At 38.0% G+C, this 24,573-nt stretch overlaps 1 protein-coding gene across 5 annotated transcripts in view; it reads right to left on the reverse strand.

Moving 5' to 3' along the window:
* Window positions 1-24,573, reverse strand: part of DMD (dystrophin) — a gene marked incomplete at both ends in the record, with an annotated part of 1,307,865 nt that overhangs the window by 622,593 nt on the left and 660,699 nt on the right. For all 5 annotated transcript variants that reach the window (XM_082303865.1, XM_082303861.1, XM_082303862.1 and 2 more), the window contains one exon: window positions 21,081-21,253. In XM_082303865.1, coding sequence (XP_082159991.1) covers window positions 21,081-21,253 — 173 coding nt within the window. The remainder of the gene's footprint in view (window positions 1-21,080; window positions 21,254-24,573) is intronic.

The raw sequence follows: 24,573 nt of genomic DNA on the forward strand, positions 1-24,573 counted from the left end.
GTGCATAATTTACATTTCAAAACATACTTCAAATACAAAAATGCTGACTAGAGACAACGTTTAAATTCAAGGATTATCACACCGCTGTAGCCAGGATTTCTTGTGCTTTTTACCACTAAGCAGCAAAACCAGCAATGCAGTGAGCCCAGGACTAAAATTCAGACTTCCCATTCAGAATCTGTGTGTCACTCTGGATTAGCAACCTAGCTTTTTTTGACTCAAATGGTACTAACATAAAACCTAACTGCAAAAGATTTGCGCAGATGGAGTGCAAAATTAATTCTGTTTACCACTGTCAAAGCTGAGGTGGCTGTGTGCTGGGTCCTGTCCAGGGTGGACATATGCTGCGCAGCCTTCCACCTTTGCTAGTCACACAGAAATAGCCCATCTGCAGTAGCTCCGCTATTCATCAGGCGGCCGGCTAGATCAGGGGTTATGTAACTGGGTAACGGAGGAAGATTTGGGAAAGCTGCAAAAATTAAACCAAAGCTAGTAAAGCTTTTCAAATCCACTTGCCTCGTGGTGGTCTTCGTGGCTTTAATGCTTTAGGCCGCAGTCAGGCTTCCTCCTTCTCCCTTCATAAGTCACCAGGCTTAGGGAGAAGCAGCACAAACACTCACAGGCCTCTTTCTTTCAAACACTCACAAAAAAAATAGTAAAACAAAGTTGCCAAGGCGGCAGCTGAGCTGGAACCACTGAAACCAGCAGAGTGCCAGGGCACCACGGGTATCAACCGGCCTTACTGGCCCTGACCAGCCTCACAGGGGCCCACACCCCTGCCCATGGGCCCAGGAGCCCCATTTCATCTCAGGCCTGGGCCTGAGCTACGGCATATGGACCTTAAACCTACGCTGTAGGTAGCTTGTCTCCTGGAAGGACCCCTTGTCTCCAGTCCTGTTGGTCTCTTCTCCTGGATGAATTTCAGACCCATGTTTTAGCCTTTTTTCCAGTCCTGTCTCTGGCCTTGTCTCCCTTGGCTCCTGACTAGGCCCCCCTGGGTGGCCCCTGGTCCTGGTTCATTACTTTTTGCCTCAGCTGGGACTATCTATGGACCCTGTTACCCGCACCCACCTCCGCCCACTCGGGTCAGATGCTGTGGGACTGTGCCCTGGTAAGGGCGCTGCAGATACTGGGGTCACCCTTGGCTCCTGGCTTGTCCTCTCTTGTGGAAAGAGTCCTGCCTCTCCTGCTACCTGACACAGAGCTCCTAACCTACACTAATATTGTATAAATACTGACCAATTGTGCAATGCAAAAACTTTCATGACTATACCCTGGTTTAGCATGGCTGTTGCAATCAGGATTTTCTGTTAATATCATAAATATGGTATGCTATATGTACAAACATAATGTAAACCTGTGTCTACGAAGATAGTTCAATCCCACAAAAGTAAGACCAGGTCTGCTATGACCATCTGCTACTGTAGCTGTAAACTCCTCTGAGCATGATGTAGTCTGCAGGAAAATATGGTGTTAGTCAACCCCATTGCTGCAAGTCTTCAAACCTAAGAGGATGTCATTAACAACCTGTGGCACTAACAATTTCATAAATAAGAAACAAGAGGCCAATAGATTTCTGTTGTAGAGGATGAAGAGGTCCTCAGTATCAAGGGTAAGCTGAGACAGGCCACTTGGCTCCTTATCTTGGCTTCTGATTTCAGGAGTGTGAAAACTGTCAGTAGATCCTCGTTCTCATCTACCTGTTATGGGAATATGAAATTGCATTTTGTCCTTCTCTCCTTTAGCAAATGTAGGAATAGGCTAAGCAATCATCAGCCTTGAGGTCAGATTTAGCTCACTAGATGATTAGATGAATTTGTATACCTAGTTTCCTTTACAAATATTGCTGAAAGCAGCAGAAAGAATACTGTTGGGCAGTTTCAGAAATACCAAATGTCCAAAATAACTACACATTAATGACAGTAGTGCATTGTTTACTTATTCCTCTCATTACTTAGGACCAAAGCAGGGTATAACAAAGCTATCCTGTTAGCTACTGCTGTTCCTTCTCTGTAAACAGGTAAGGAATCTGGAGTATCTTATCAGCTTGGCACTCTTCAAAAGTGCTAAGCAAACAACCTGCTGTCATTTAGCCTAACTGGCGAGGAACCCTGATTGCATCCCAGGATTTACATAGGTGATAATAATGAAAGAACGGTATAAGAAAAAAAAAAAGAAAATAAAAAAGGAGGAACAGAAGGAGCTTAGCTGCCTGGCTGTCTTGTGCAAGGCAGTAGTGTTGTTTTGAAGTTACAAATAAAAGAGAGAGAAAATTTTAGAGAGTTAAAACTGGTTTGGTTTGGTTTTGTTTTTTTAAACTTCTGCTATATGATCCACTGTGTAATGACCAGACAATTCAAAGTTAAGGTAGGGAATAATCATTGCATGCACTTTGATCAAAGTTGCAAGGTTATGCACTATAAAAATCTTGGATAGTGATAAGTCCTGGAAAGGTACAAGGTGTTCATAGACCTTTGTATTTTTTTCCAATATGATCTTCTCCTACTCTATTCACGGACAAAACATATTCATGATTGCAGAAGCACGCACACCTCAGAAGTCAACTGTGTGGTAATCTTCACGAAAAACGTGCAGCTCCTCTGACTCCAGCAGAACCTTGGAGAGAGCGGAGAAGCTAAACATAGCATGCTACCAGAGTCACCAGTTTTGCTAGCACAAACGGCAAGCTGAATCAAGAATCCCATTCTCAGCTTCAGTCTCACCTGTCTCTCTTCCATTTAAGCACAGGGAGAGATCAAAGGCAGTTCACTGAGGTGTGCCAAATGACTATAAATGTCTGGCTTAACATGATATACAATGCTCGGATGATGGCAAGAATACTCTGCATTACTGTTTGAACATTTCTAGCAGCTACTCTCAATGTTATCTATTCCTCCTTTCTATGTTATTATGCCAGTCTCTTCCTTGCTTTAGGTACTTTGAAGGAGGATAACTAGACTAGAGAGTTAACAGTAACCAGTTACTGAAGTAACCTGAGCTGGTGAAGAAAAAGGATGTGGTGACTGTGATTAGTTGCTACCTGTCTTTCACCAGACAAGATGCTACGTCTTTGTCAGGTTCTTGTCTGCAGTGAATATCATGGACTTGATCTCAAAAACTAAGCATCTGTAACTTCTGCTGATTTCTACTATAGCAGTAGATGACAGCTCTGAAAAAGAGGCCTAATAAAAAGGGTGAATCCAGGTGTGAATTGACTTGGACACTCAAGCTACCTGATAAGTCTCTTTCTATAAATGTTTTCATATATGATTGTACACTATTGCTCCACAGACCATAAGCTGAAGTAAAAGCTTGTTGCAAAATGATTTCTATCTCTTTCAAGCGTCATGAGTTCTAATTCTCTTTTCCTACTGGTTTTATAGTAGTGCAACTCCACTGAAAGCAGTTGAGTTTCCTCTGACTTACAGTGCCATTAGAAAGAGAAGAATCAGCATCAGAAGCACAGAAGGCAAGTGGTTACAGAGCCCTTGTATTTTCTTGCCATGGAACTGTAGGTCTCTTAGTCTAGTACGGACAACTGCCCTCCTGTTTTTACAAAGGAAACAGACAAACCACCCAACCACCCAGGTATTGTTTATATAATTGTTTATTGTTTTATATTCTGCATTTCCAGAACTGATTGGAGAACTGATGCCAAAACAACATCATGAACAACTCAGTATGTGGTATTAAGACTCCATACTGATGTTATTACAGTATCTGATTACTCTAGGGCAGAAGGGTACTCAAGTTACATGTGTTTCCTGAAAGTTTTATAGTTTTGAAAAGGAAATGCTCAAAAATTGCATCAATTTTCTTCTCCCCCATTTTTTGTTTGAATATTAAATAAGGAGCAAAAAAGGAGACAGGGGAAATGCCACATGCCATTCTTTGCATGTTAATTACTTACTCTTCTTATAATTCAAAAATACAATACTAATTTTATTTTTATTTTGAATGAAAAATTTGAGTAAGGAACAAGACAGCATCAGAGGCTGGAAACAGTGATTATAGTAGTGCATTATACACATCAGTAGTGGATTCATGGGATGGATAATAGAAAGGAATTTGCTAATAAATTCATGTATAGCTATGTTCCCATCTTAATGGAATCTAAACACTTTTGCTCAAAGTACTTTCGCATTTTTCCATCCTAGATCTTTCTAACCTTATCTTTCTGGAAGTCCCTCCTACATCTGGCAGAACTTTGAAAGCTCCTTTGCATTAGGAAGTAATCAAGGGATCTTGCTTGACTGCTTACCAATTCATGTTTTTGCTTGGCTCTTTAGCAACCCACTTGGGAGAGAAAATACAAGATGGGTTGTCAGGCTTCCAGAAAAGGAAGTAGAAAATTTCTCCATTCCCAGTCTACACTCCTCTCTACAACTTCATCCTCTGCCATTAGTATTCTCCTCACCTTTGGTGAGGAAAGGAGAGGGTTTTGTTTCCTAATGTAATAATAGAAAAGGTGTTTAGGCAGGAAAACCTGGAAAGAAATGACAGCAAAATTATTGTGTTCCTGAACTGGAAAATTCACATTTCACAGGATATTCTGACATTTGAAAAGTTATTGTCTGAAAGAAAAGACAATCTCATATATTTACATATTCCCAGGACACAGAATTCAACTCTGCTTGGAAAGTCCTTCTTCAAGATATATCAAAGACGCTGAGTGGCCCCTTGTGCCCAGAGACTTGAGGGAATTCCAGCTTGTCAGATTCCTCCAGTCCATATTCTAAGGTTATATTTAAGATCACCATGCTTCTGGGGTACTTCCCAGACAGGCATCTTGGAAATAAGCTCTTTCCTGCTACAGGATGTGGAAGATGACGTCAGTTCATAGGATGCATAAAGACTCTGGGAACTGACCGAATGATTGTGCATCAAAATTGGAAAGAAGAAGAAATGCAGTTTAACTGGAATTACTATTGTTCCAGAGGATTTAAAGATAGTAAAGAGAATTGTTGGTCTGTTCAGTGCACTGCACGGACAAAGACACTGTCATGGTTATAAGAGGAATTTATTTCTAGGCTTGCAGACTCCCACTGTGTCTACTAAAGAGTATCAATTCAGAAATGCAGTGACATTTGCTCCTTTCTGTTACTGGCAAACTACAGTGCCTGTCATTAATCACCCTGACAATATGAAAATGCAACATTATTCTGTTAAGTATTTCTATGCCTTCTGTTTTTTCACTGATCTACCGTGTTGTCAAATGCTATAAACACAAAGTACACAGTTGTGTGTAGTGCAAAAGGAAAAAAGAAAAATGCTTAGAGGAATCATAATTAAAATGTGTTTGAGCCTGGGTTATCTGTATTGGAGCTTTAAGTTTTCTAATTTCATTTTCTTGCTTGATTGTATTAGAATAATGGCTTCTAAAAATAATATTCATTGTAAGATGCTAGCCAGTCTTTCAACTGTTTAGGGAAACCAGGAATACTTTGTTCCACGATCTAAAAACCTTAATGTAAAATCTTAATCCCACCATTTCTACACTGAAATCAGAGGGAAAAGAGAAATAAGTCAGGAAGGATGGAAGAGCCTTAAAAACTCCAGAGAAAAATTTCCTGTAACAGTAGGTGTCCGTGGTACGTTTTTGCTGCACATGAAGGCCCGTGAATCTGAGAGGAAAAGAACAACTCAGTGATTCCCCAGATTTACGTTTTATCTCAGTTTCCAGCTAGTCAGAGGGTATCGTGTGTTCTGACAGAAAGAGAAAATACACTGGAAAGACGGAGAAAGCAATTTTCGTGTTTGTTAGTGTCGCGCACGACTGAGAGCACTTTCACTGCAAAAGTGCCCCCTAGTGGGGTTCCCGTAATGGTCCTTCGGCGTTTTACACGGGGACCAAGGCAACTTCCCTGCAGTGCAGTCCTCTGCTGTGCCTAATCTTGCCTTAGAGACTGCCACTTCTCAGATACAACAGGCAGAAAGCATGAAATAAAAGAAAAAAGGGGGAAAAAAAAAATCGTAAGTGAAGACTGCAGTCTCCTCTAAAGCAGGAAATAATCCACAACACATAGCATAACCTAACAATACTTTCCCTACTCATTAAAATGAAAATAATTTCCAAACACTGGTTTTTCCAACACCTACCGTCACAGTGTTTCAGCCCCTCTGTATGCTCATAAAGACGGTACTTGAGAGAAATGGTGCTCTTGTGGGTACAAGGCTGGGATGGAATTTAAGTTTCTCTTCTTGGTAAATCAGAATATTTGTATCTGATCTCTAAAAAGTGAATATCACAGCTCTTCCCTTCTTATTTATAAAATGATAATAATATATTTTTGTAGGATGTTGTGAGTTTATTTAGCCAGACTTGTGAGGGAAACTAAATAAGAGGTTAATAGGACTGTATATGGAATTAATTTAACAGCTATTTAATATGTAAGACAGCTTCCATTATTGCTTACGATATCTTTGCATGTCATCGTTAACCATATGACACCTGAGTAGAAACATCTTGTGTTACACAGCCAGAAAACATTTCTGAAGGTTTTGTCAGAGAGCAGTAGTCAGGAGTGAATCTCATGGGTCATGAGGGCGCAATGTGTCTTGAGTGGCCCTACAATACCACAACTTAAAACTTGAATTGCAGAATGTGTACCATTTAGGAAGGCATAATACTGCATAACCTTACAAAAGGGCAGAGTTTGGCCTTGAAATACCAAAATATTAAAAAATCACCTTCGTGACTTTTAGAAAACTCTGTTATTTGGCAAAACCTGCAAGTCATTTTGATTTAGATTATTTCTCAGTACTACACAGAAAGAAATTGCAATTACTGTGTTTTACATGCTATAATAATATATATAAAGCCAATATTAAACACTGAAGCATGTTAATTGATATTTCAGAAAAAATGATTAATAATTAAACAATTAAACCCTTTTTCCAGCCTGCATCCCTAAACTATTAATCTCCTGAGTTAGTGAGTTCAGACGTTTTACTGTTTCAGAATGCAGTGATGATTCTGGAAGTTGAGATTTACTATTTTTGGCAGCATCTTATTTTCAGACATGCTTTTTAAAAATCAAGGTGATGATTTTATCATACTGAAAGCTTCCAAAGCACCTAGATTTTGGCATACAATTCTGAAATAATGGATGAAATCTGTGACTGTAACTGAATAAATACTAAATACAGAAATCCTAGTCATCTGAATTCTTTAAAACGTGCTGGCTTATTCTAAATAACTATTGAAATGATAAGCATATGGGTTATTCTTTCTCTGAGAACAAAAACATAAGCATTTCCTTCTACTTTGGGGAATATATGCCACAAATTGTTGTTTTTATGGCTGTTCAAAGAGTATTTAGAATATTCTTCAGCCACATTTTCCTTATATTTTGCTTTTCAGTAACTATGCTACCAGACAAAACATACAACTATTGATAGCCTATTTTGTTTGTAGAAATTTCAGTTTCATATTATCAAATCACTCCATAGATAAGGGATTATCACGAGATACCGACTAATGGACTCATGGGACCTGGCACTCCTCATATTTGTATTTCGGGGGGGACTGGGAGCCGGGCGTGTGTGAAATCTCACTGAAAATACTATTATCAGAACACAAGGCAGAAGTTCAGTTCAAGTAGTTAGCATCACTGCAAAAGACAAAAAGGAATAGGAAAAAAGAAAAATCACCCCTTGGCCAGGAAGTAGCGCAATCCACTCCTTTCTTATGCTGGCATTAAACTGCCTAAACATATGCTTAATTTTAAGCCAATAAGGCCAACTTACACATTTGATATATTTGGAGGTTTCACTTGAAGCTTTCTTGTGTGGGCCAGTAGACTAAATGCTCAGTTGCAGCTGAAGCAGATTAGGTGCATTCCTGGAGCATATCTTCCAAATTTGTTTAATCCAACAGGAATCCAATTCAGATGCTCCAAGAGCCCTTCTCAGCATGAATCAGGTCACAGTGGGGACAATCAGAAGATCAGTTTCAAAAGTTCTCTTCTGATCTGAACTAAAGGAGTAATGTGTCGGATGCACCACTTGAAGGTGTCCTATTGCCCAGGGAAACCTCACTAGCAGTGATTGCTCTTAAGCCCTATACCTCAAGACTAAGCTCACAAAACCACTCATAGAGCTAAGATTTATGGCACCCAAGTGCTATGCATATATATGTTTTAACCTGAAACCACTATATTTCCAGTTCTGCAGAATAAAGTGCTTCATCTGTCAATAAAATCTGGAGAACAAGCTTTATAAAGATGAACAGTTTCTTCACCCTTCCTTTCTCAAAATGGTTCCAAATACAATGACAACGTCTCTCAATCTGAGATGGCAAAACTAAAAAGGATTGCTAGAAGCAGTTTCATACGTGCATACAACTACACACAAAAAGATATGTGTACAGAGCGTTCAATTTATAACAATACACATTATACTTAGGAAGGCAAATTTATGGTTAAGAAAAGCAGTTCTGCAGCCAGACATAGCCACCTTACAATAATAGCTAATAAAAATGGTAGAAGGGGGCCCTTCCTTTGTTGAACAGTGATGAAGGAAAATCAAACAGTATTGCTTTTAAAATTTTATTAACTAGAACTGACAGTAAAGAGTTTGCATGTTTGAAACTGTGAGTAAAATGATGAAGGATAAGATGACTTAGAAGACATTTCTGAAAATCTGCATAGTTAGAAATGACATTCACAGTTTTTGGTTTCTTGAGAAGCAGGTGCTTGCTCTTCTGAAGCACTTTTTAAATCTTTAAAAGCTCAAGAAATCCAAGGCCTTTCTTTGTTAAATAAGATGGGCAGATACCTCAGGACCACAGAACAATAACCTCTGATTATTAACGTATTCCAGAAGTCTGTATCAAGCAGGTCCTAGACAGAGACTGCAGGAAATCTTACTGATGAATGAATGAGACTTTAGACATCTTAAGAGAGGCATACTTATATCAGAAGGTCCTGATTTCTTTGCAGAATTTTCCATCAGATACAGTACCTCTTACCATGTTAAATAAGTATTATGTATTTTCTTCATGAGTATGACATCAGAGTTCCACAAAAATAAAACTTCCAAAAGTCTGAAAAAGATAATGGGCCTATAAAGAAAGGAGAAGTACTGGCAGGGTCTCCCAGCCCTTGTGTTTATAGGCGTGCCTGAAGGAGAAGGGGAGCTCCTAGAAGCAGATGATGGGCAAGTCAAGAATTATGTCAGAGAACTCAGCCTATACAAGTCCCTGTGACCAGACAAGCTGCACCTCAGGATGCTGAGAGAGCAGGCTGATGTCTGGGAAGGTAGCTTGCTATCATCTCTGAAATCTCATGGAGATCAGGGAGAGGTCTCTAACAACTTGAGAAAGGCAAATGTTGCATCTGTCTTCAAAAATGGCCAAAAGGACAATCCAGGGTACTACAGGCCAGTAGTAGTGGGAAAATCATGGAGCAAGACCTCTTGGAACACATTTCTGGGCACACAAAGAAAAACATGACTGGGACCAGTCAGCAGGGATTTACCAAGGGTGAAGCATGCCTGTCCTATCTGATCACCTTCTACTATAAAATGTTGAGGTTTGTGGATGATTGAGAACAGTGGATATCATTTACTTTGACTGTAGCAAGTCTTTCAACACCACCATGCACAGGAATTTTGTATCCCATTTGAGATGCTATGGTTTGGATGGGTGGACAACCAAATGGGTAGAGAGCTGGCTGGACCGTCAGGATCAGAGGGTAGTTGTAAATGTGTTGTACTCTACCTGGTGGTCAGAAAAAAGTGGAGCATCAGAGGTATCCATCATCAATGACCTCAAAGAGTGCACCTTCATCAGATGGAGATGACATCATCTACATCATAGAATCATAGAATGGTTTGGGTTGGAAGGCATGTTTAAAGATGACCTAGTCCAATCCCCAAGTACTGGGCATGCCAGAACTGGGTGCGGTCTCATGAGAGCGGAGTAGAGGGGGAGAATCGCCTTCCTCGACCTACTGGCCACGCTTCTTTTTATGCAGCCCAGGGTACCATTGGCTTTCTGGGCTGCAAGTGCACATTGCCTGCTCAGATCTAATTTTTCATCTACCAATATCGCCAAGTCCTTCTTCACAGAGCTGCTCTCAAGCCATTCATCACCCATCAGGGTGAAATCAGGGGTGAAAAAGTCAACATGCTTAAGTATAGAGCTGCCATTCAGGAGGAGCTACATAGGCTGAAGGGGTGAGCCAACAGGAGTCCTATGAAATTCATCAAGGACAAATGTGAAGTCCGGCACCTGGGAAGGAAGAACCCCTTGCAACACTACAGTTTGGGAACTGGTTGGCTGGGAAGCGGCTCTGCAAAAACGGATCTGGGGTCCTGTGGGCAGCAAGCGGGACATGAGCCAGCAGTGTGCTCTGTCAGCAAAGATAACCAAGTATATCCTGGGCTGCATTAGCAGCAGCACAGCCAGCAGATTGAGAGAAAAAGTTACCCCTCTTCGCTCAGGACTCATTAGGCCACATCTAGAACACTGTGTCTGATTTATGTCCTTAACAAGACCTTAACAAATTGGAGTGAGTTCAGCAGGGCACCACCAAGCAAGTCATAGCGCTGGAGCACTTGTTCTGTGAGGAGAGGCTGAGGGAACTGGGCAAAGAGATGGCTTCAGTGAACCCAACAGCAGCCATCCAACACTTATGAGGAGGTCATTGAGAAGATGCAGCCAGGCTCTTCCCAGGGATGCATGGTGGGAGGATGAAAGACAACAGGCATAAAGGGAAACAAGAGGTTCAGACTAGATATAAGGAAAAAAAATTTCACCATGAGGACAGTCAAGCTCTGGAACAGGTTCCCAAGACGTTGTGCAGTCTCTGTTGTTGGAGGTCTTTAAGACCTGCCTGGCTAAAGCCTTGAGCAACGTGGTCAACTAGTGTTGATCCTGCTTTGTGCAGGCTATTAGACTGGGAAAGTTCCTGAGGTCCCTTCCAACATGAATTATTCTGTGATTCTATGACACCAGTTAAGGAAATTAAAATATCCTGTAAGTCACCATAGCTAGATCTTACATAACACTTTGATCAGTAGCTCAGGACAGATGGAAAACTAAGGAGCAAGGCGTAATCACACAGAGATAAGTTCCTGAAAGGGATTCTAGTGAATTTCTTTATGACTAACAGGCTAAGCAAATAAAAGATATGTTTTCTTTCTATTTTTAACCTAAGGAAATGAGACTTCAGTGATTGTGCTGCCCAGCACTCATTTCCAGCAATAAATTTTCTATCTTCTTTAGCCAATTTCAATGAAATCTGACAGGGAAGTATCAGTCTCAAAGGTAATTGTGTTGTTATAGGATTTTGAAAAATTGGTTTCTGGAGAGAACACCCTATTTGTTTTACCACTCTGGAAAGACAGGCAGAGGGTCACTGTTTGGCACCTGTATTCCAGACATCCAGTTAATACATGCACAGATCCAAAATATAGGTATGCTCTGTATTCTATGGGAAGTATATGTGAATTTTTTGTTGTTTTCCAACCTTGGCACCCCACTTCTTTTTAATTTTGTTGCTGTCATACACAACTTGTGGACAGGAAGAATAAATCAGATCATCTGCCCAGAACTGAGGCTATACAATCTTACAGTATTATCCTCATGTTGCCCTAATAGATAGAGAATTGCCTCAAGGTCTTAATGAAGTTATTACTAAACCCAATTTTCCTGAGTGATATCAGGCATAATGATACAGGAGAACAGCAAAATAATTGTCACTCTTATTTTATTTTAGTGTAACTTTTGAAAGAACATTTTCAACCTCATGCTGTGAATTAATCCCTCTTTTACTGGAAAAGCATCTGGACACTTAAGATAATTACCGATCAGATGAAATATCTTAAAATGAAAGTCTAAAAGGAAATGATATATTCCAGGAAGCAACAAAGAATATCACACCAGCAAGAACTACTTGCAATGGATCCATGGTATAGTCCCCCCAAAATAACAATAAACAGAAAACAGGCATTTTCTTTTACAGAAAATCTCTGGAACGCTCTGCTTCAGTTTAAGAAGGAAATTTCTTTTCTGTGTTAAATAAAACAATATTTGTGGTTCCCCAGATAAATAAACAGAAGCCTAAATTAATGTCAAGGGTATAGATCACAAAATTTTCTGGAATAAAGACTACTCTAGCAATGATGTGCGGTGTACCTAGTGCTATAAGAATGAGCCAATGCAAACAGGTTTTTTCAGGTTGATTCCCATAATATTCTGGACCAAACCAGAAGTATTGACTGGATTTTGCCCAAATTACCTCAAACATTGACTTGCCCTTCAAGAAAAGGAAATTTGAAAGCTGACCAACTCTACTGAATTACTGAAGGTCACCAGGACAGAAGACTGAACTTTCTAAGTCTCAAAACTATTAGTACCAAGGTCTATGACTACCACAAAACTTGCTGTTTTCTACTCCAAACATAATGTGTGTCTTCTCTGTCTCTTTGGCACATAGGGGGTATATGTAAAACATTTAATAAAAGAAAAAAATTGCCTTTAAACTGCCTTAGAGGAAGAAAGAGAAAATTATTTTTATTAGATGATAGCTACAACATGAATGCAGCTGAGAAACGACAGTGATGAAAACTGTATAAAACAGAAAATTGTAACCTCTCACTTTAGCTACAGATGTTAAAAGACTAGGCTCCCTCTACTGTCAAAAAAATGCTCTCCCAGGAGGTACTTAAAGGTAGGTGTACACTGCACCATGGCAACTAGAGAACAGGAATTCCTTAAAAAGCATCAAGGGAATTCTGCAAAGGAGCTCACCTTAGTACATCCAACGTGTGCTGGACTTAATGGCAGTTCCTGCAACATCATCCTTCATTCAGTGTACAGTTGACTCAGCCAAATATTCACCCAGCTAAAAAATTCTTGCACAGCACAACGTAATGATTCAATATCAACAGTGAAAGCATACCTTAATTGTCAACACTTAGAGAAAGTAATAGAAGTCATTGCAAAAAAAGTTTCAGACCTGAGGATATACTGCAACTCTCTTAGGCTATGTCTACAAAGATGGATGTAGCTAAGCATGAATGAGATCTGCCAGTGTTTTGAGATGGCTGGATATAAATCAGGACTATCTGTGAAATTACATAGCTGCACTAACATATCATTGCCCCTAAAGCAAGTATAGCCTGCATTTCAGCTGGGTCTCATAGCTTATGACACTGACCACAATGTCATATTATTTTTTATATCTGACATGAAAGCCCAAGACAGTTCATATCCAGACAGCTCAGAGCCTGTTTGCTTCTGCCCATATTTGTCTTCATACATATTTGCATTCTCGTAGTTCTACAGCCCACATATTCATGACTAAGTGGTAACATTTCCCAGACATTTCAGTGCAATTCTTTTAGTTTGTACAGCAGAAAAAGTCACTACAATAATTCTTGTATGAATGTAATGCATTTTTGTCACTGAGCATTTTACAGTAAAGTTATGCTAAGATATGCTAATTGTCAGGCTTGGGGGTTGGTGATTTAAAAACATTCAAGATTCTCTTTCAGCTGAAACACTTTCACAGCACAAACATGCTATTTCAGATGAGATAATCAGATCTACTTATTAAAAGGATTTCTGAATTAGTTATTTTCACCTCGTTTTACTATACAGACACCTTCAGTTCCCATATCAAGAATTGTCTGTGTTAAGCTCTAAAACCACCTGTATGACAGTGATTTAATAAACATAACACTCTGCCCAAAAGCCACAGTATTATTTCTCATCCTGCTTCAAATTTGCTATTTAAGCTTTAACAAATAAGTTTAAATTTCACTTGTAGCTATTCCATTTAGAAGATGTTCTTACATTGCCCTATGAAAAGAGACATTTTAATGGCCATAGAATCATAGAATCATTTAGGTTGGAAAAGACCTTTAAGATCATCGAGTTCAACTGTTAACGTAGTATTGCCGAGGCCACCACTAAACCATGTCCCTAAGCACCACATCTACATGTCTTTTAAATACCTCCAGGGATGGAGACTCAACCACTTCCCTGGGCAGCCTGTTCCAGTGCTTGACAACCCTTTTGGTGAAGAAATTTTTCCTAATATCCAACCTAAACCTCCCTTGGCGAAACTTGAGGCCATTTCCTCTTCTCCTATCGCTCCTATCCTAAGCTCTAGACAATCAAAACATTTCCTAAGATACAAGGCTACCCCATGGCCTCTCCTTCCTTGCCTGTCCCTTCTGAAGAGTTTCTAGCCATCCACTGCAGCACTCCAGTTGTGCAAGTCATTTCACCATGTTTCTGTGATGTCAACTGTATCATAGTTTTCCTGCTGCACAAAGGCTTCCAGCTCCTCCTGTTTGTTGCCTATGCTGCGTGCATGGGTGTAGATGCACTTCAGTTGAGCTATATAGAAGGCAAAAAGATTTTCCAGCTTATGCTGTAAATTAAATCTTTCTAGTTATAAACTAGGCAATAAAATTATTCCCATACATTTTCGGTTTCTTTACATTATAAATATTGATAGAAAGCCTTATCTAGATTGCCCACAATAAAAGCATTTATACATTATATTATAACTGTTTGCGATACATTATTTTATACCTATTTGCAATCAGTTAAGGATCCAATGAAACTTACCAATATGTTAACTTGATGGTGTGATATTATGGGGGCAAATGAAGTGGAAAATCTGTTGCAAGAATTAGATTATAAGACGACTGCTATGGAGAGCATTTCTATACAGTAAGTACGGTCTGGAAATAAATTAACAACTAATGTTGGCTATAAAAGTCAAGTGTTATAAGCTGTCTCCATTCTGCCCTTTTCAAAGTCTAGATGAACAAATTGAGTTGCTGTGAAAGAAAGCAAAAAAAAAAAAAAAAAAGCCTACCCTGCATGTAACTAAGGCATGGTAGCTATTTTGAGATTAACATTAGAAAGTAAATAATTTCCTTCTCTCATTGAGGATGAGCTAATCTGTTCTGGTTTTCACTCTCATCTTGAATCCTGAGCCAAGGGTAAGTCTAATAACAAGACTTACAACCTCAACAGAAATACGTGAGAGGATACTCTTAGATGAGAGAACAGCCACTATTTCTGCCTTTCTCTCAAAATACCTAGGCCTTCCACAAGTTGCTCTTCTCTCTGTATTTAAACAAAGCCAGTTAGCATTCATTCTTGTCATTTACTTTGTCAGAGTTTAGGCAAAGAACAAAGAAATGCTGACTAGGCTTTGTGAAAAAGAGATATATAACAACATATTTAGATATAAATTAAATTATATTGTTTCATTATACTTTCTAGGCTAAATTTAATCTCCTATAATTTTATCTATCTAAAAGTAATGTGTCTAGTCTTACCTCATCTAGTCTCCCTGAAGAGTCAATGGACCCACTATGTAGTGCAACAGACAGTTACCTGTTAAAGAATTGCCTGGGAGTATTTAATTGCAAAGGAATCTAGACAAGTACTGTAAAACAGGTAACTAAAACTTAGATAGCTAAAGATAGGTCAGTTGACTCATGTCTTCAATGACTTCACATTTGCAGAGCACTGTTGGTGCCACAGAGGGAAACTGGGAATCCACAACTGAGAAACTTGGAGAAGGAAAACATAAATGGCCTAAACAGCCCCCTAGGATACCTAACGAATAATGAAAGAGTAACCTACAGTAATTCTATTTTTATGTTCCTTAAGAAAGATCTGACAGTCAAGGTTAAAAAGCCATTTTCTTAAAGGTTCTAAATGTAACTGTTTTATCTTTTGTTTTCAGTTTGGATGGCTGGATGCTTTGCAAGGTTAAATAGTTATATAATGGACTGTCACAGGGGCATTCAGTCCTAAACACAATTTAACACAATTTTATAGTGTAATGTTAATGAGAAATCCATTCAAGATTGGCACAGGATGAATGAGAGACTTGTGCCCCTCTGAAGTAAGAGGTTGAGGCCGTGCAATATGTCTTCAGGCATCTAAACGTTTCTAGAAATCTATATATAAGCAAGTAGATTTCCTCAGTATTTTAATACTACCTGGCTTTGCACTCATCAATTGCTTATAGATATTACTCCAAGATGATATCTCATATTCTGGAAAGAGAACTATACTCTGAATACATCACTTGGGCTGAATCCAGATATCTATACATTTTTATCTAAGTGAGCAGAGCACAGAGGCTGGATCTGATTCAGATACCATAGACGGGAAAGTCCTCAAGGCTTACTGATGGCTGGCTCTGCACCTATACAGGACATACACAGGTTACTTACATTTGAAAAAATAATGTCTTGCATGTCTTTTTCATAATATCTTGATCCATGCATCAGATTAGTTCTCAACTCGACAGAATATATCAGTGAGGGATTACATCTGCTACTATGTGGTGTTAGAAATACGACCACAAAATATTATTTCTCTGCCAGTGAAGAGATTCTTTATGTATAATAGACATTTTTCATTAGGCCTTATCAAACTAATCAACAGTTTCTTTAAGGCTACTCAGTTGTACTGCTGTCCAAAAATGAAAAGAATTCTTAGTATAAGCCTATTAACCTTCATGGTTTGCTCTTGTTACTATAAAAATTGTTAGTTGTTTGTGACTTTTACAAAGTCATCAATCTGTTTTAGCAGCATTATCATGGATTTGGGATCTTTTCTGATATCAGACCGGCACATCACTTTTTTGCTCTTTTCAGAATTCGCAAGAAACACTTTGTAAAGATATCTGGTATCAACTTTCCCACATTCTCTCACAACATTTAATTTTTAGTAGATTTCAGATTAATTAGAAGATCATTAATCTAATCTGTAATGTATGCCCTGGAAGATAATTCTTAAATAAAACATGAAAAAGGCAAAAATTAGTTTCCTGAAATTAATATGAGGGATCTATTAGAATTTTAACTCATGGTCAAGAAACAGTTTCAAAAATATTCAAGGTCTACAATATCTGTAAATGTAAGTATTTTGCTTTTATATTAGATTCTTTTGAGTATTTTTCTATTTTTTCTGCCTTGTGCTTAATTTTTTTTTTTTACATTCTCTGTGAGTGATTTGCAATTGCCATAGAAATATTTAAAATTAATGTATTGTTGGTCTATTCTGGAAAAGTTTGTTGCACTTTATTGATTCAGTGATTTCTGGCACTGTTAGAAAGGAATACTTTTAGGGAGTACGTGTTGTTCACAGACACAAGACTGAGGCATAAATATCCTGAGAAGACAATATCCTGACAAGAGAAACAAGGTCTTCCACATGTGGTAAGTTGATAAAATAAATAGTTATGTAAGACAATAATTTAAAAATCTATTTTCTATTATCTATTGAATAATTTTTTTTTTCCAAATATTATATGTGTTCTCACTGAAGATGTATAAGGACCTGGTGTTAGTGTCACTGCCTAAATAGTCATGATTAATATAAAAAAACCAGTATCTAAGCCTGCTGCAAAGAAGGGAGATTACTGTTAAATTCTGATACAAGGACAGGAAAAAACTATGGCATCTGAATGATTATTCTTACTGGCACTGTAACATAACTCTACCTTACAAAATTGAGATTGTATTATCTTAATGTGACTATTGGAAAAGATAACATAGAAATTTAGTATCTTGAGAGCAAAGGTTGAAGTTATAAATGAAATCATAAATTACTCCTGAGCTCACAAAAGACAGATCATGCCACTGTTGCTGTTTCCTGGAGTTTGCTGTGCACTCAGAAAACTAAAACCATAGATACAAATTTCACTTGGCATGAGATGGTGTGACCCTCATATATCTGTTGGAAACACAACCAGTCACCGTGTTCTAAAATCAATTTTTGCAGAAAAAAACCCCTCATACCTGTTAAAGAATCATGTTAAGTTTAGGCTTTACTTAAAAAATTAGTCAGTTGAAGACTAGCATTTAAATGAGTTTGTGAGAAGAGTAAAAATTTTAATTCATCCTAGGTTTCTAATACAACTGAAAGAGACACTAGGATGATCACAGCATTTTTGCTTATACTTTTTCAGTGAAATATTGCCTGTTATCTTACAGTAAATATTATATAAACACTTATTCAAATACAGGAAACATGCTAAAGTGACATTGTGAAACAAAAAGGTTTTCAAATACTGTAGAAGAACTGGACTCATAAAACTATTTGGGTATTTATCATCATAATGAATTTCTGTCAAAATGGCACATGCTCTGCTGTAAAATAAACTGAAAAATATTTTGATTTCTAATTAAAAGGAACTCACTATAAAGTTAATTACAAAGTATCTGGATATGAATCAGGACTTCCAGGAAATCTATTTCACACAAAAGAATTCAACATGAATGTTTCTATTGATTTCTATGAGATTTAGAGTAAGCTATCTGCTAGTAACTATAGGGTAAGGAAAGTTGTTTTGGTCTTCCATCTATCATGGTGACAGTTGACTTTGCATTTACTTAAATAATAATTTCCATGTTATTACAACCCTTTGATTTCCTAAAACCAATATTCAGACATGAACATAGTATAGTATATTTGTTTCTGTAACCTTTCAGGCATGGTATATTCACATTCACTTAGATACACTTCCTTGAAAGCACGACAGAGCTCCAATAATAATTCCAAAACTGTCCTCAAACATCATCATCAATAGCATATCTCATAAACACAGCTTTATCCATGTCTCAAGGGCAGACTTACACTGATACTTTCACCCCTTACAGACACAACCTGCTAGAAGCAAAATGCTAAAGGCCATATTGTCTTCCTTCATCTCCCTAGCCTTCATGTGCAGTCCAAATGCACCTCGCAAAACTACAGAGGCTATAGGGATCATCTCAGAGTTCAAACAAAAACACTGAAACAGTAACACAGTAAGACTGACACCACAAACAAAAGATTTAAAAGAAAAAGAAAGGCATGAGATTCCAGACAGCACTCAAGCGTAGCATCACCTTGAGTTGCTGTCCATCATACTAAAAGCGGATGACTCCCCCAGGCAAACGCCAGCTGGAGCGTAATCATACTTTACAATTCTCTAGTGCCTTTATCTGATGACCTCAAAATACTTGACAAACATTAATTCATTTCACCTCAGAATACTTTCTGCTGCTGGCTAAGTATCACTATAGTCTAAACAAGGGATAACTGAGTGGCAGTGCTGGTGGTCCAAGCTTTCAGCTAACAGTAAATTGTTCTCCTTGCTATGCAATAGTGGTAGAAAATGCATATGGGGAGATTCTAAAGGTTTCTCAGAACTCAGTCTACTATACCAGTAAGAGTTTGGGCGAAGCCAGATTGGGAAACGTGCAACGCCAAATATCTCCAGTTTTTATTATCCATGTGAGCAGCTTGGCTCCAGTATCTGCTTCTAACTTAGCCTTTATTTTTGCATGTGGCATCATGAGAAACAGAAGAATCTTCCTTACCACACCAGGGCCAGGCTTACTATTTTTAAAAAAAGTACTGTGCATGGGAGAATCTGCAAAATTTACCAATTATAAATCTGTCTCAGTTTCTTACACTTTAAATGTTGAGACAAAACAGAGATGTCATGAAGATTACTGAATTCTAGTTTTTACTATGATTCTCTCTGATTTTATTTTTTTAAACTTTCTCTCTCTCTCTCCAGCAACCTAAAATCAAAGCTAGTGGCTGGCTGACAGTGGAAATAATATGTCTGTACAAATCTGCAAAGTGACAGCTGTTGACCAATATTTTTAAACAAAGAAAACACAAAAGTTACCAAGGCTTGAATTGTAGGACAAAATCAGTGCAGCTTAAGCCCACGGGAAGTATTTTTTTTTCTTCTAGTCACTGCTTACATGTTTAGATTCATATCTCTTCCTACTATACAACGCAATAATTATTTGGACAGTAAGTTAATTTTTTCAGAACAATTATAATCGTTTTAAGAACAGTTTCTGAGAGGAGGGATATTTCTAAACATATCTAGTGTAAAAAGGGATATTCTAGCAAATGTCAATCTATTGTCTTTTGGGGAAGCATATCAAATGAAACTTTTAAAGTCAAGCTTTCAGCACTGTCTGAAGATCCAATTCTGTAAAATTCCTATGAATGGACAATTTCAATGAATGGAACTAGTCATATGTATATAAGGATTTTCAGTATCAGATTAATAGTTTACATTCTCAAAAGCATTGTCAAAGACTTTTCTGTTGTAATTCAATAAATGCTTGAAACTATGACTTTTTATTTAATGCAAACTTATTTGTTAACTCTTAAATTACTCATACCGAACAAAAAAGTATATTCCATAAATCATAGAAATTTCTGTATCACTGCCAGTAACATCTGATATATCACCTAATTAAAAAAACTAACAGGAAGTAGAAACCTAGGTATTTTATTGCACAATGCCAAAAATTTTAAACATCAAATATCTACTACAGTGTACAAATGAATTACTGGATTGCTAGTCTCTGTTGTGTTACTAGCATGAGCCATGCCTGAATTAACAAAATAGGTTTGGCTACATTTTGCATCATAATACGATTCCCAGATTACAAACACCACAAATAATATACAAGGAGAAAAATAATAAGTATTATATGATATTGTAGGAGATCACAGCTTTATTTATTATCATTTTCATGCCTTTCTATACTTCTCTTGATTGTCCTGCCTTGCTGTATAATGTCTAATATACAGACTTATAAAAAGATGACACTGGATTTAGAGCTGCTAAGAATGCTAGCTGTGCTCCTTAGACATAAAGTGAGAACTGCTCCTTGAACTAGTAAATCCTCTGCAATTAAAAGGGATTTTACTCTGATGCACCCATCACAGATTCAGATTTTCAAATCAATAGTAGAGGTACAAAAGAGTAAATGCCTAATAGTATCTCAGGGTAAAGGTATGTCATTTATAATGTCATAGGAATATGCATGCAATATCATGCCAGGTTTTGGTCTAATGCAAGTGATAGTTGGTCAAAATATTTTCAGATTTACAAAAATGCTCATAAATTAAATTACAATTCCCTATAAAAATTCTACGCTTAGTTACAAGAAAGTATCGTTTGTGACTTTAAAAGGTATTTCCACAAAAAGAAGACTAGGAAACAATTACCAAGAGCAAGCCAAATACTAATGGATGCCATCAGAAATAACAGTTTTTAAAAGTTACTTACGCCTGTCGGTCCCTGTACATCTTGTTAACTTTCTCCCATTGGAAATTAAGCTGACTTAGCTTTTCTTGTATATTTGCCGCTTCCCTTGGTGTAGCACTTTGCAAAGCCGGTATCTTCTTGTTGTGAATAATGTCTATATGACCCAGCAGTCTCCCCAGGCTATCTTTAATGCTCTGTAATATCAAGATTTTAGAAAAGAAAAACAAAACATTGTTTTTATAAATAAAAAAAAAAAGTTCATAAGCAAAAGAAAGAGGGGAAAAATGCTAATTAAACAGAAAAGAAGACTAGACGATTTCAGTTGGAAGGGACCTACAATGATCATCTAGCCCAACTGCCTGACCAATTCAGGCTGACCAAGTTAAAGCACTTTATTAAGGGCATGGTCCAAATGCCTCTTAAACAGACAGGCTTGGGGCATTGACCACCTCTCTAGGAAGCTTGGCCCAGTGTTTGATGACCCTCTCAGTAAAGAAATGCTTCCTAATCATAGAATCATAGAATGGTTTGGGTTGGAAGGGACCTTAAAGATCATCTAGTATGTCCAGTCTAAACCTCCCCTGGTGCAGCTTTGAACCATTCCCACGCATCCTATCACTGGATACCGGGGAGAAGAGCTCAGCACTTCCCTCTCCATGTCCCCTCCTAAGGAAGCTGTAGAGAGCAACGAGGTCACCCCTCAGCCTCCTTTTCTCCAAACTAGACAAGCCCAAAGTCCTCATCCACTCCTCATAGGACATGCCTTCCAGCCCTTTCACCAGGTTTGTTGCCCTCCTCCGGATGCATTCAAGGACCTTCACATCCTTCTTAAATTGTGGGGCCCAGAACTGCACACAGTTCTCAAGGTGAGGCTGCACCAACACTGAATACAGCGAGATAATCACCTCTTTTGACCAGCTGGTTATAATGTTTCATGCACCCCAGGATGTGGTTTGCCCTCTTGGCTGCCAGGGCACGCTGCTGACTCATGTTGAGCTTGCTGCCAACCAGCATCTCAGATCCCTTTCTGCAGGGCTGCTCTCCAGCCACTCCTCTCCCAGTTTATACTTGTGCCTGGCATTACTCCATCCTAGGTGCAGAATCTGGCATTTTTCTTGTTAAATTTCATCCCATTAATCATAGCCCAATGCTCCAATCTATCCAGATCCCTCTGCAAGACCTCCTGTCCCTCAAGAGAGTCAACAAGAACTTTGACAATTATAACAGTTTTACAATAACCGGGTAATAATGACTGAATGTCCATCCTTTCTTTAAAGACGTAATAAACTACATCTGAGAAAGGTGATGGCTGGAGGGGAACTTCAGTCACTCATTAATTCCTCTACACCAAGGTTACATTTGTTTTAACCCCATTTCTTCTTAAGAAAGCAGAAAAAAGTACCAATTTACAGACTTATGTTTAAGTGTTCTTTAATTATTTTGCTGTTTATGCTTCTCTTTTGTACTTGTTTCAGCAGATATTAAACAGATATCAAAGTAACAGCACAAAAAAAATAGTTTATCAGGTATCACTGGTTTTGCCTTTTGCTGGATATCACAACCCAGCATTTACCATTCTTCAAGTAGTCAGTTCATTGTTGTTTCAGAAAAAGACAAAATACTTCACAGCACACCTAGCTAACTGCACAATGCCAGGCGTTGGAAAACTAAAAGGAAGAAAAACTGAATTTACTCTGGACTTTTAACATCTTTAAAATGTGTGAAAGCATTTAAAACTCCATACGTTGTCAATGACCATTAATTATCCATTTATCAATCCATTCAGTTCCACGACTGAATTATACAGGTTTTCTTTTTGCTCTATAAAGCAATAAATAAATATGCTGTTTATTTCTATTCTCTGAAGTAGGTAGTGTTCAACCTCTCTCTTTCTACTAAATCTTTTAGAATCATTTGAATGACTGAATTTGTTAGAAAACCCAATGCCGAGGAAAGATATTGTCATGAACTGTGTGCTGACTTAAGGATAAAAGCAGTGAAGGTAACAAAAATTAATTAGCAGAGACTTCCTCCTTGTGAATCAAGACTGATGTAATGAAACCCTCAAGCAGAGCACTTCCTGTTACATTTCAGTCTACTGTCCTAACAGGCAGAATTTGGTTCTTCTGTGATTTCCTTGTTTTTTACCAGAAAGACAATACAAATTTTTTTTTTGAATCAACCAAAACCCATGAGTTACACAAGCTTACCTTTCAGCTCCACATTATGAGTATAAAAGACAGAGAAATAAATGCAGGTTTTGGAGGAAAAACATGTCTTTTATGCAACTAATTTATACGGCTATAATTTCTTTACAGTCCTTGTAACATACATCATAGGTAGCATTACCAGAGAGGAAACACAAGCAAAATGAATGTTTCTGAAATACACTTAATCATCAATTCTTTACATTTTCATTTCTATTTCTTGTAAGTGGCCTCTTCAGCCTCAGTGTGACAAGGCACATGATACTTGTGCTGTTCCAGGGATTTTATTTTTCTCTCTGTGGTATTTGTGTTTGGAAGGAAAATGCTCTCTCTTCCAGACTCGTCAAGACATCAGCGTAAAGCAAGAACATGTCACAATTGCTGATTTTCTGCAGTCAAACAAAAATCCTTTCCTCAGTGAAATGAAGTTCATTTTTTTTGAAAAGCTATGGCCATGGTTCCTTACAATGGTGAATTTTGCACTATACCTCTTGCTGCCTGAATAAAACGCAGTCAGGCATGAAAGAATTAAAATATTTTGGATTGATGACTGCATTAATTTGGTTTTAGTCTAAAGTTAGACTTTCTTTCCCGAAGTTTTTAAAGTTAAGATTTTCTCCTTTTCTCTAATGAAAGCTTAACAACTATGAGATTTTGTATGTTCAAAACAATAACTTGGATTATGCAAACAAAACTCACAAAAATTTGTACCGAACTAGACAAAGGATGCGTTATACCACTGAGCCACTAAAAGCCTCAGATAATTCTTGAGATAGATATACTCAAAGAGCATTGTAAAAATAAATGTCTCCCTACTCCATTCAGTGTAATAATATTTAGCCATTTCTTACCATTCCTGTTTTTTAATGAATTCTTAATACAGGCATGCACATGGCTCACTGAAACTGCTGCACAGAGAAAGGAATATTGTCCGAATAAAAATCTACAGCCATATTCAGCTTTTACCACAGAATCATAGAACATTTTGATTTGGAAGGGACCTTTAAAGGTCATGTAGTCCAACCCCCCTCCAATGAACAGGGACATCTTCAACTAGATCAGGTTGCCCATGAGCCCCATCCAACCTGACCTTGAATGTTTCCAGGGACGGGTTGGAAGGGACCTTCAAATACCATCTAGTCCAACCCCCTGTCATGGGCAGTGACATCTTTCACTTTATCAGGTTGCTCAAAGTCCCATCCAGCCTGACCTTGAGCACTTCCAATTATGGGGCGTCCACAACTTCTATGGGCAACCTTTCTCCAACCATTTCTTCAAACTCCCTAAATTTCCAATACCACTACCTA

Source organism: Platalea leucorodia (assembly GCF_965183815.1).
Source record: "Platalea leucorodia genome assembly, chromosome: 2".
NCBI lineage: Eukaryota > Metazoa > Chordata > Aves > Pelecaniformes > Threskiornithidae > Platalea > Platalea leucorodia.